This window comes from Lynx canadensis, chromosome C1 (genome assembly GCF_007474595.2).
Source record: "Lynx canadensis isolate LIC74 chromosome C1, mLynCan4.pri.v2, whole genome shotgun sequence".
NCBI classification, from domain to species: domain Eukaryota; kingdom Metazoa; phylum Chordata; class Mammalia; order Carnivora; family Felidae; genus Lynx; species Lynx canadensis.
In genome coordinates this window covers 35,541,413-35,554,169 of record NC_044310.1, presented here as the reverse complement: position 1 = coordinate 35,554,169, position 12,757 = coordinate 35,541,413, and the positions used below count along the sequence as shown (strand labels likewise).

The 12,757-nt window shown below is 36.5% G+C and overlaps 1 protein-coding gene across 1 annotated transcript in view; it reads left to right on the top strand.

The window, feature by feature from the left end:
- The window catches only part of TESK2 (testis associated actin remodelling kinase 2), a 135,736-nt gene that overhangs the window by 53,932 nt on the left and 69,047 nt on the right, over positions 1-12,757 (top strand). The window contains exon 3 of the mRNA XM_030324475.2: positions 11,969-12,090. Within this exon, the coding sequence (XP_030180335.1) occupies positions 11,969-12,090 (122 nt within the window). The remainder of the gene's footprint in view (positions 1-11,968; positions 12,091-12,757) is intronic.

Sequence of the window (12,757 nt, the reverse complement as noted above, 5' to 3'; positions counted from 1 at the left end):
GCTTGTTTTTAATTATTTTTGTTGTTGTTGTTGACTTCTAATTTTATTTCATGGTGGTCTGGGAATGTGGTTTTGGAACTACATTCTTTGAAATTTTTTGAGAATTCCTTTATGATCCAGGCATTTTGGTCATTTTTTTCATATGGACTTGAAAAAAAAAAGGTAAATAAAGCCTACCTTTACTGGGACAAGATTGAATCAAGCATATCAGTTTTGTTATTAAAATGTATCATATCAGCCATCTGGGTGGCTTAGTCTGTTAACCATCCAACTCTTGATTTTGGCTCAGGTCAAGATCTCATGGTTTCTGGGTTTGAGCCCCACTTTGGGCTCAGCACTGACAGTGCAGAACCTCCTTGAGATTCTCTCTCTGTCCTCTCTGTCTCTGTCCCCTCCAATGCTCATGCACATGTGTTTCTGCTCTCTCTCAAAATAAATAAACTTTAAAAAAAAGTGCTATATCCATACTCATTTATCTTCTAGAACTTTCAGTTTCTGAGAGGTATGTTAAATAATCCCATGAAGACTGTGGATTTGTTAAACTTGCCTTGTGTTTTGTCAGTTTTTGTTTTATATATTACAAGTCTGTGTTGTTAGATACATACAAGGTCATAATTATTATTTCTTGGCAGTTTTGTAGGGTGCATGCAGTGCTTTTTCCCTTAGATTAGTTGTTCTCAAGCATTTTAGCCCTAATGTTTCCATTATCTGGGTTCAAATTCTGGCTCTCTCGTTTACTAGATGTAGGATCTTGAGAAAGTCCTTTTAATCTCTCTGTGCCCAATTTCCATAGCTGTAAAATAGGAGACATTAATAATACCAACCTCCCAGAATTGTTTTGAGGATTGAGTTAATATATATATATATATATATATATATATATATATATATATATATACATACAGTATAACAGAGCCTAGTATGAAGCAAGTGCTATGAATAATAGCTATATTATTGCTACTATAACAATTTTTTAATGAATTCTGACTACCTTGGAAATGAAATTGATAGGTAATTAGGTTACTGTTGTTCATAATTATAAAGCATCAACATGATACCCTAACTCTATGATAAACGAGAAGTAAAAGAAAATTAAATTAGTAAAAATACACATTTCAATATGCAAAATTTGGGGCCTGACTACTGTAGAAAATTTAATGAAGTAGTCTGATGCTTTTACCCTCTCACAAATGACTGGTTTAAAAAATTTTTTTAATGTTTATTTTTGAGAGAAAGAGAGAAACAGAGTGTGAGTGGGGGAGGGGCAGAGAAGGAGGGAGACAGAATCTGAAGCAGTCTCCAGGCTCTGAGCTGTCAGCACAGAGCCCAATGTGGGGCTCGAACCCACGAAGCGTGAGATCATGACCTTAGCTGAAGTTGGACACTTGATCAACTGAGCTACCCAGATGCCCCACAAATGATTAGTTTTAGATTTAAGAGAAGACAGAAGCCATTCCATACAAGAAGAAAAATTAAAGAGCAGAGATACCAGTGGATATTAGAATAAAAGTATAACAGACCAAAAAAATCTAATGGACTAGACTTATTTGTATGTGATAAGGGAAAGAGGACAGTGACCTCAAATGAAATAGCGATAGCTTGCCAAGGCAAATTACAGATTGATGAAGGAGAGAAAAGAACGAGGTATGATATATCTTTGCCAGCTTTATCAGTGTTTCTTTGTAAAATATTCATTTAATCTTGAATGTTTCATTGAGGGAAAAAAACTTGGCAGAGTAGGAACACTGGTAAATTTATTTGTGAGCAAAGCAAAAATATGCTTTTAATTTATGGTTGATTTTTTTTTTTTTTAATTTTTAGAAAGAGAAAGAGAGTGCAAGCAGGGGAGAGGGGCAGAGGGAGAGAGATTCTTACCATGCTCAGCACAGAGACCACTGCGGGACTCGATCCCCTAACCCTGGGATCATGACCTAAGCCAAAATCAAGGGTTGGGTGGTCCAACGACTGAGCCACCCAGGTGCCACTCTAGTTGATATTTTATTTTAAGTTTATGTTGAGAGAGAGAGAGAGAGAGAGAGAACCTGCGGAGGAGAGGCAGAGAGAAATGAGACAGAATCCCAAGCAGGCTCTGCACCATCAGTGCTGAGCCCCATGTGGGACTGAAACTCACGAACTGTGAGATTATGACCTGAGCCAAGATCAAGAGTCGGACACTAACAGCGTGGAGTCTGACATGGAGCTCCATCTCAAGACCATGAGATCATGACCTGAGCCGAAATCTAAGAGTCAGATGCTTAACTGACAGTCACCCAGGCTCCCCAGCATAGGTGATATTTTAAAATAAAGGCTAAATAAATCATTGTGAGTATAAAAACTACAAATGGGTTCTGATACATATTGTATAATACAATACAGTTGTATAGGATTCAAATACTATATGACTATACTATACTTCAAATACTAGGAGCAGCATTGCTACTGGTGGTCTGATTTTCTGAAATGTTGACCAATTCTTCATGTGTTCTTCTGAACATAACGAAAGAAGTGATTTTTCCTCAATTCATAATATAGTTGTATTTCTAGAAAATTTAGTATATATTAAAACCATGCAAGATGACTTTGTTTTTTTTTGTTTTTGTTTTTGTTTTGTTTTTTGTCAAATAGTGTTAGAATCCAAGTTCAGGTAATAATACATATATATGTTCTTCATTTACATGAATGTCTAGCAAGATATTTGAATTTCATACAGCACATAGAACAATGCTTCCTTGTGCAGTACTGTCCTGGTACCTTGCAGGATGTCTAGCATCTCTGGCCAGCAACACTCCTTGCCCCCAGTCATTGTTATAACCAAAACCTTAATCTAAAAACTTTAAAAACACCTCCTAAGTGACTTGTTATAGCCTCTATTGAAAATTATTGCTTTAAACACTGCATATGCCTAATACTTACGTTGCTATACCAGCTTACTGTATACTTATTGTATATTCACTGTGACTTCTTGACTGGAAGTCCTAAGCCATTCATTTAACAGTTAACTTAATGATTAATTGCTTTGTGACAGTTCTTATGTTCTTGTCCTAATTATTATTTAATTCTCTCCTTACTATTTCTCTGAACTGGTCAGAGGTTTATGTTTCTCATTTGCTCTAGAAATTAAGCCTCCTGACTCAAGTTAACTATTTAAATTCAGCAAATATTTTTTGAGCAATTTCTAAATGCTAAACTAAAGGCACTGTGCCAGAGAAAGGATTCTTAGCTTGATTTTATACCACACTGCTAAAAGTGAATATATGGCATGTGGTTTGTTATTAAACATATGCAAATAATTTAATTTTAAAAATATAAATTAGAGTTGAATTAGAGGTACCCCTATATTAACTGTCACTCTCATTTGTGGTTAATATGCTTATTTGAATGGAATAAAAATGGGCTATAGAAATAGCTAATGGACATAGGATTGTATTTGTAACCTGTAATTTATTTTTTCTATTTGAAAAAATCTAATGTCTGTTCATAGTTATATAATTATTGTCATGTTTCTCTTTCCTGCTTACCTTTGTATGATTTTTGACAAAAATCTAGATTGCCCATATAAAAATAAGTCCTACATGTCAGAAGGTGTGTATGTGGGGTGTGGAAGAAAGCTGAACTACTCTTTCAGGGATAGAAAAATGAACGGGGCAAGTTCTTGGCTTGAAGCATATGGGAAATTATTCATATGTAGTTGTAGATTTTTTAATCTCTTTTTTAATCTGATTTTTTAAAATGTTTATTTATATTTGAGAGAGAGAGAGTGCGTGGGTGGGGGAGGGCAGAGAGAGACGGAGACACAGAATCTGAAGCTGGCCTCAGGCTCTGGACCATCAACACAGATCCTGTCGCGGGGCTCGAACCCATGAACCGTGAGATCATTACCTGAGTGGAAGTCGGAAGTGTAACCAACTGAGCCACCCAGGCGCCCCTGTAGTTGTAGATTCTATGTGTCCACAGAAGGAGATGAGTTCAGGATCTTCCTATGTTGCCATCTTGAACCCAAACTGCTCTTAGATATATAGAAGATAGGTAGACTACCAACATACAAATGCAATATGCAAATTATGTAATACAATATGCAAATTCTGTAATGCAAATTCTGTAATACAGATAATTAAGGGTAGAGTAGTAAGAAAACACAGAATGGAGCATCCAGTTTTTCTTGAAGTAAAGAGATTTTTCCCAGGGAAAGTGGTGTTTCTATATCTTGAATAATTGAAACAAATTTAGTAGGGAGATTGGTATTGGGCTCAGGAGGTGAGGACTGCATCAAGGCAAGGAGAATAGTATATGTCAAGGCAAGGAAGTATGAGAGTGTGATGCATTTGTAAGAATTACAAATATAAATATATAATAGATAAAGATGGGGGAGGAGTGGGCACAGGGATAGACAGGGAGCAGTAGATGAATTTAGTTTTGCTAAGGAGTTTGGACTTTATTCCTTAAGTATCAGTGAGCCATTGAAGAATTTTAAACTGGAGATCAACAAGGTAATTTTGTGATTTGGGGGCATGGATTACTGGAAGACCTGACAAGCTGATGCCTAGTGTTGATCTATAGGCTTCTCAACATCCAGCACAGTGCCTTGCATAGAGGATGATAGTATTTGTTACTATTTGTACCTGAAAAGACTAATGAAAGGTAATCGGTCACTTCCAGCCTGCATGTACACACTTGACTGGACTTTTGTTTGTGGTATGTAACTCTTGTTTGCAGATCTGGAAATTATCTTCAACTCAGGTATTAGTTTTAGGGTCTGAGTCTTTGATCAAGGGGAGAAACTCTGTTCTTGATAGTTGCCTGCCTAATGCCACTGAGTGTTTTCTTGGTGTCTGTGATCATTCATTCTAAGTAGCAGTTCTCAATTTTTCTGCTCACCCTTTATATAGTTATCTTTCTTCTGGTTGGCCTCTTCCTTTAATTTTCCCATTGTTCATACTTTATCCAGAAGAACTGTGGGATGATGGGGGTTACTCATTAGAATACTACCATGCTGGTAGAGAAACTCTTATGTACACAGACATTTCTGGTGACTTAGTATTGTTATTTGATTGTATCTGTGCTTTTTTGTTTGTTTTGGTATATTACTGAAACATCTTTAAAACCTGCAGGGTACTTGGACTTCTGAACATGTGAATATAAGCCTCTGTTCTATAAAACTTTAATTTTGTCTGCAGTTAGATGCCATGCTCTCTCAGTTTCCTAATGTGTGTGTGTCTGTGTGTCTGTGTATGTATTGAGGGAGTGTTGTCAGTGCATTTTTTAAAGGCCTAGAGGGGTACTCATCAAGCTTGAGACAATAACTACTTGGAATGAACACAGAAGATTGCATTTAATGGATTGGATAATCAAAGAGACTTATTTATTTTTATTTATATTGTTTTAATGTGTTACAAAGAAAATATATGCATGTATTATTTAGGTACAAATTAATATAAATTGAAGTTGAAAAGTTATATTTTCTATTAGAAATTTTAGTCAAATATACTGTGAAAGAATTGGAAAATGAAGAAAAGTAAAAGAAAATAAATCATTGATATTAGTTCTACCACCAGTGACAGTCACTATTAACATTTGATAAACTTACTTCCACTTTTTGTTTTAGCATAGGCTTGGGCATATGTCATATGCAGGATTTTTTTTTCTGTGATTAAAAAACTGTTCTTTATTTCTTAATGCTAAATTTATGGGAGAAAATAAGATAATTTTTTTACTTGTTTCTTCCAACTTTTGGAAGCTTTAAAAATCTATAGAAAATTGGGAGTGCCTGTGTGGCTTAGTCGGTTGAGCATCCGACTTTGGCTCAGGTCATGATATCATGGTTCACGGGTTCGAGCCCTGCATCGGGCTCTGTGCTGACAGCTCAGAGCCTGGAGCCTGCTTCGGGTTCTGTGTCTCCCTCTCTCTCTGCCCCTCCCCCATTCACGCTTTGTCTCTCTCTCTCTCAAAAATAAATAAAACATTAAAAAAATTTTTTTAATTAAAAAAATTAAAATCTATAGAAAATGGAAAGAATAGTATAAAACCCCTATAGTCCCTTCACCTGGATTTGCCAGCTAATGTTTTGCTACATTGCTTTATCTATCTGTATTTTTTTAAGATTTTATTTTATTTTTTATTTTTTTTTTTTAAATTTTTTTTTTTCAACGTTTATTTATTTTTGGGACAGAGCGAGACAGAGCATGAACGGGGGAGGGGCAGAGAGAGAGGGAGACACAGAATCGGAAACAGGCTCCAGGCTCTGAGCCATCAGCCCAGAGCCCGACGCGGGGCTCGAACTCACGGACCGCGAGATCGTGACCTGGCTGAAGTCGGACGCTTAACCGACTGCGCCACCCAGGCGCCCCTAAGATTTTATTTTATTTTTTAAAGTCATCTCTACACCCAACATGGGACTTGAACTTACAATCCTGAGATCAAGAGTTACATGCTGTACTACTAACTGGGCCAACCAGGTGCCCCATTGGTTTTTTTTTTTTTTTTTTTTACAACACTTGAAAGCAAATTGCAGATATCATGACACTTTAATATAAATATTTTAGTATAGGGGCGCCTGGGTGGCGCAGTCGGTTAAGCGCCCGACTTCAGCCAGGTCACGATCTCGCGGTCCGTGAGTTCGAGCCCCGCGTCGGGCTCTGGGCTGATGGCTCAGAGCCTGGAGCCTGCTTCTGATTCTGTGTCTCCCTCTCTCTCTGCCCCTCCCCCGTTCATGCTCTGTCTCTCTCTGTCCCCCCAAAAAATAAATAAACGTTGAAAAAAAAAATTAAAAAAAATATATTTTAGTATATATCTTCTAAGAATGCGTTCTTCTACGAGGCCATAGTATCATTATTTATAACTGAGGCAATTAACCTTAATTCAGAAAAATAATTTCATATACAGTTCCTATTAAAAGTTTTCTTATTTGCCAGCAAAAGGTGGGTGTTTTTTGTTTTTTTTAATTAAGTAAGCTCTACGCCCAACATGGAGCTTGAACTCATGACCCTGAGATCAAGAGTCACATCCTCTACCAACTGAGTCAGCCAGGGGCCCCAACAAAAAGTTTTTTATAGCTTTTTTGAACCCAGAATCAAATCAAGGTTTCATACATTTCATTTCAGGGGTTATGTCTGTTAATGTCACTTAATCTAGAATATTCCCCCACATTTTGTTTGGAGAGTATTGTCTAGTTGTCTTTTAGATATTCTGGATGTGTCTAATTGTTTTCTTATGATTAGATTTGACTTAAACATTTCAGTATGTATATTACATCACATCAGAAAGTTGACAATGCCAGGTGTTTCACTTTTGGTAATGCTAAATGTGACCAACCCCTTGGTTAAGGTGCTAACCAGCAGATCTCTCCATTGTAAAGACATATTTTTCCCTTTGTAGTATATAAGTAATCTTGGGGGTATTATACAGCAATTATATATACTACTGTTTTTCACTTAAAATTATAATTGTATTTTCTGTGTTATGTCAAATTCACCTGATATGCTAAATTCTTATGAGCATATAGTTTATTTTTTTAAATATATTTTTAATGTTTATTTATTCTTGAGAGAGACAGAGACAGAGTGTGAGCAAGGGAGGGGCAGAGAGAGCGGGAGACACAGAATCCAAACCAGACTCCAGGCTCCGAGCTGTCAGCACAGAGCCTGGTGCGGGGCTTGAAATCACTAAGATCATGACCTGAGCCCAAATCGGACGCTTAACTGACTGAGCCACCCAGGCGCCCCTATACTTTCTTATTTTTATTAAAAACAATACCTATTTATTGAATGCTTATTGGGCCAACCTCTGTGTTAGTTTGCATCCATTATCTCATTTATCTAACATAACACTATTTTGTCCTCCATAATCGTGCTAGGAGATAGAGACTATTGTTCTCTTCATTTTACAGTAGAAGTCTTCACAGAGAAGTCATTCTAATCATGTAAGTATTAAAACGTTGTATTCAGTCTGCTCATTTCCTGACCTGGAGCCCTTCACCACTCTGCTATGCTCTTCTTTAGAAAGTAGATTTGAAGATCCTGTGGTAGCATCAGATGAATTTAAAAGTCAAGGAGAAGTACCGATTTTCTCTTCTGTTGTCTTCTTTCTCCCTCTCTCTTTTTTTCTTGCTTTTCTTCCCTCCTTCTCTTCATTTATTTATAATTATGGTAAAGTACATACAAGATTTACCATCTTAATCATATTTAAGTGTATAATTCAGTTCACGTGGTTGTGCTACCAGTCTCCAGAACTCTTCATCTTGCAGAACTGAAACTCTATACCCAGCATACAACTCCAAATCCCTCCCCTTCCCCTAGCCTCTGGCAACCACCATTCTACATTATGTTTGTATAAATTTAACTACCCTAAGTACCTCAAGTAAGTGGAAACATATGGTATTTATCTTTTTGTGACTGGGTTATTTCACTTAGCATAATAACTTCAAGGTTCATCTGTATTATAGCATGTGTCAGAATTTCCTTTCTTTTTAAGGCTAAATAATAATATTCCATTCTATGTATACTATTTTGTTTTATCTATTCCTCTGTCAGTGAGCACCTGTGTTACATATACGTCTTGGCTGTTGTGAATAATGCTGCCATGAACATGGGTGTGCAAATTGAAACTCTACTTTCAATTCTTTTGGGTACATACCCAGAAGTAGAACTGCTGGATCATGTGGCAATTTTATTTTTAATTTTTTGAGGCTTACCCTTTATAATAATATTTTTATTTTTAAATTTTTGATAGAGGGCTCCTGGGTGTTTCAGTCGGTTAAGCATCTGATTTCGGCTCAGGTCATGATCTTGTGGTACACGAGTTCAAGCCCCGCCTCGGGCTCTGGGCTGACAGCTCAAAGCCTGGAGCCTTCTTCAGATTCTGTGTCTCCCTCCCTCTCTGACCTTCCCCTACTCATACTCTGTTTCTGTCTCTCTCAAAATAAATTAAAAAACATAAAAATAAGTTAAAAAACATCAAAAAATAAATTTTTGATAGAAATATAGTTGACATTATATTAGTTTCAGGTGTACAACATAGTGATTTGACAATTATATACATTATGAAATGCTCACCACAATAAGTATAGTTGCCATCTGTCACCATACAATGTTATTACAATATCATTTACTATATTCCGTGTGCTGTGATTTTCATCACTGACGCATTTATTTTATAACTGGAATTTTGTACCTCTTAATCCCCTTTACCTATTTTACCTATCCCTCCCATTTCTCTCCCCTAGCAGCAACCATTTTAACGTTTATTTTCCAAGGTTGTTAAAGATGTCACTCTCTTAGGAATATTCTTATTAATAGTAACCATGATCTATCTGTAGAGGACAAACTTAAGCAAAAAAGCACCTTCTTTTAACTCTGAAAATCTAAGTCTATTAGAAGGGTAATTAATTTTTGTAGTTTTGGAAACTTGGAATGAAGATCCTCCTACATTTAGGAGGTACCCCATCTTTTGTGGACCTCTATATTTAAACGATACTTTTTTCTTCCTTTATCAACTGTAATCTGTATTTTAAAAATCTATCAATGTCTATTAATCTTCTGAGGTTTCACTGAAGTTCCATGAAGTTTTTGCCTAAGTGCTCATTCTGTCAACATTTCAACATTTATATAAATACTTTGTGTGCTGTGTTTTATTCTTCATTGTCTTTCTTCTCTGACTCTCCATATAGCTTATTATTTGTCCCTTTCTAGATGGTAAACCCCAAAAAATTTTACCAAATTTTATATTTCTTTTCCATTTGAATCTTTCCCCCAACCCCTGCCCCCCTCAAAAAAAAATTACTCCTGGATCACTTCTGCCCAAATAATTCACCTGAATAAATGATTCACTGGCCCTTAGATAATATATAGAAAGTATATTAGAAGTTTCACTTAACTGTTGTTGCCATTGTTTTCACTGTGCCCTTATGATGTGCCAGGCCTTCCAGGCACTGCAAGACAAGGATGGATACAGTATAGATCTTGGTATCAAGATGCTTTATAGACTGGTGAGGAGATATTTATGTACAGAACCATGTGATGAGTGGTATACTGGTGTTATGAATGTTGTTCTGAGGTGGCATAAAGATGGAAACCACAAATAAATGATTCCCAGAGAGTCAAGAAGACTTCAGGGAGGAGGGAACATTTGGGTGTGGTCTTGAAAGGTAAGTAGAATTTGAGGTGCTAGAAGAAAGTATTTTATGCAGATGAAAGATAGAATGCAATGAGTTATGAACATGTTCATCATCTTGTCCACTTTTTTAAGGAAATAGGATTTTTTTCTGATTAGTTTGAAATACAGATTGTTCATCCTTGAATTTCACATTGTTTTAATATCGAACTTTCTTAAAAGCTCACATTTTGTTAAAATTTCCGAGTGATAGTTTTCAGATGATGAAAAAAGAAGAATAGCTTTCAGAATGGAGAGCCCTTATTAAAACACAGATGTCTTCTGTAAATAGAGTTGGAAAAATACCATCAGTGTGTTCTTTGTATATAAACGTTTCTTTTAACTTATCCATGCAGGATAGTCACTTCTCTTTCTTCAATCACGAGGTACATGACAACAGAATCATTGATGCACTAGGAAGAGAGTTGGATTCCAAATCTCACTAAGAGATCTAGAAGAGGGGAGAGACAGCCAATGTTCTGCCTCAGTTTTTCTAACCAGGGTCCCTGTGGCTCTGAGTGTTTTGCTTCCTCTTTCTCTTATGTCTGGCTGATCTGAAACATTGTTTCTTTGAACTCTTAAGATAAAATGTTACGTCTGTCCTGTATTAATAGATATGCTGAAATTCTGGGGCTGTTGTCATTTCAATGAATTTCTGTAGATTGAAGAGTTAAGTAGGTTGTCATATTTTCTCCTGAAACTTCCACTTGGTCAATTACAATATACTAAAAGAATACTCAAAGTCCATAGGACGATGACATTTTTGCATAGCAAGTCTCTGTTGTGCCAGATCTGAAATGTTTTTTTTTTAACCAGAGAGTAAGGAGGTCCTTGGTACTTGGTAATTTTTCTACTGCCTCATTCATAATTTCTCAGTAGGAAAAATACATTTCAGTAAATAATTGAGTTTCTTTTGGGTAAGACAAAATATTTTCCCTGGTAGTCTCCTTTTGCTACTACTGAGACATTTAGAGGGTAAAAACATAGTTAATTTTCTTGTGAGTAAAGTATTACAGTTATTGGAAACTGTGGAGTGTGCATTGAAATTATAAAACAATATTTTTACATGCAAAATATATTGAATTCTGTAGAGAATAAATGTTTCAGAAGTAGACTTTCCTCTGTGTGTACGGGTAATAGTGCGAATGGCGTGACCCATGTTTTTTTGTATCTGACTTGAGTATGTTTATGTGATTATAAGGTACTTTGGGTTGGGTCACTATATTATCCCTAAAAGGTCCACTGACTTCTTTCTATATTTAACATGAATGCTTTTTTTCATATATATTTATGTGTGCGTACACACACACACACACACACACACACAGATGCACACACACATGCTGCTTGGGGGAGATTTTGAGGATGTGGCTTTAGTGTCCTATAAAGATAGTTTTATAGTTCCTTAAGTGTTATATAAGGCTTATGCATATATCTTTTCTGTGCACACTTAAAATTCCACAAAGGGGACTTTTTCCTGTTAGTGTCCTAAGACTCAGCAATATTGACCATAAGGCACTAGCCTAATAAATTTCCCCCATTTTTTTCTAAGGTATTAAAAAAAGCTGCCATTTCTTGAGGTGTTATTAACAATGTTTTTCTGGCCAGCTTAATGTGAAACAGTTTTGCTCTTTGATGGAATAAATCCATCTTCATTAATGGAAGTGAGACCCTAATGTGATCAGTTTACAGGAAAACATCCTGAAGTATATCTATTTTATCTAAACTGGCACTAAAACATCTTGGCATGTTTACATGTGGAGACTTTGACCTCATATTTAACTGCCGTCCTTGAACCCTTCTCTTGTTCTATTTTATTTTCTAGGTGCGCCATCGAGCTTCTGGCCAGGTGATGGCTCTTAAGATGAACACATTGAGCAGTAACCGGGCAAACATGCTGAAAGAAGTTCAGCTTATGAATAGACTCTCCCATCCCAACATCCTTAGGTAATGGCTTTTCCTTTCTTTTGAGGATTAGTGAGAAAGCTGGAACATTATTGGAGGCTTGTTAGAATAGCATTAATAGCTGTAAAAAGGGATTTGGAATTTTGTGCTGAATCTGTCTTGCTAGGATTTAGCTGTGCTATAGGTATTTTTCTACCTATTGAGAATTAATTTTCTGTAACTGCATTTAATAAAGCAACTTCCTTCTGTCTCTCAAATTGCTTTATTCTTTTTTTTAAAAAAAAATTTTTTTTTTCAACGTTTATTTATTTTTGGGACAGAGAGAGACAGAGCATGAACGGGGGAGGGGCAGAGAGAGAGGGAGACACAGAATCGGAAACAGGCTCCAGGCTCTGAGCCATCAGCCCAGAGCCTGACGCGGGGCTCGAACTCCCGGACCGCGAGATCGTGATCTGGCCGAAGTCGGACGCTCAACCGACTGCGCCACCCAGGCGCCCCTCAAATTGCTTTATTCTTAAAAGCAGCTCACTAGAACAATTGTTTACTATTGCTAAATTAGTAATTAAAAAATTTTTAAGTTTATTTATTTATTTTGAGAGAGAGAGAGTGCAAACAGGGGCAGAGAGAGGGAGACAGAGAATCCCAAGCAGGCTCTGTGCTATCAGTTCAGAGGCTGACACTGAGCTCAGTCTCACCAACTGTGAGATCA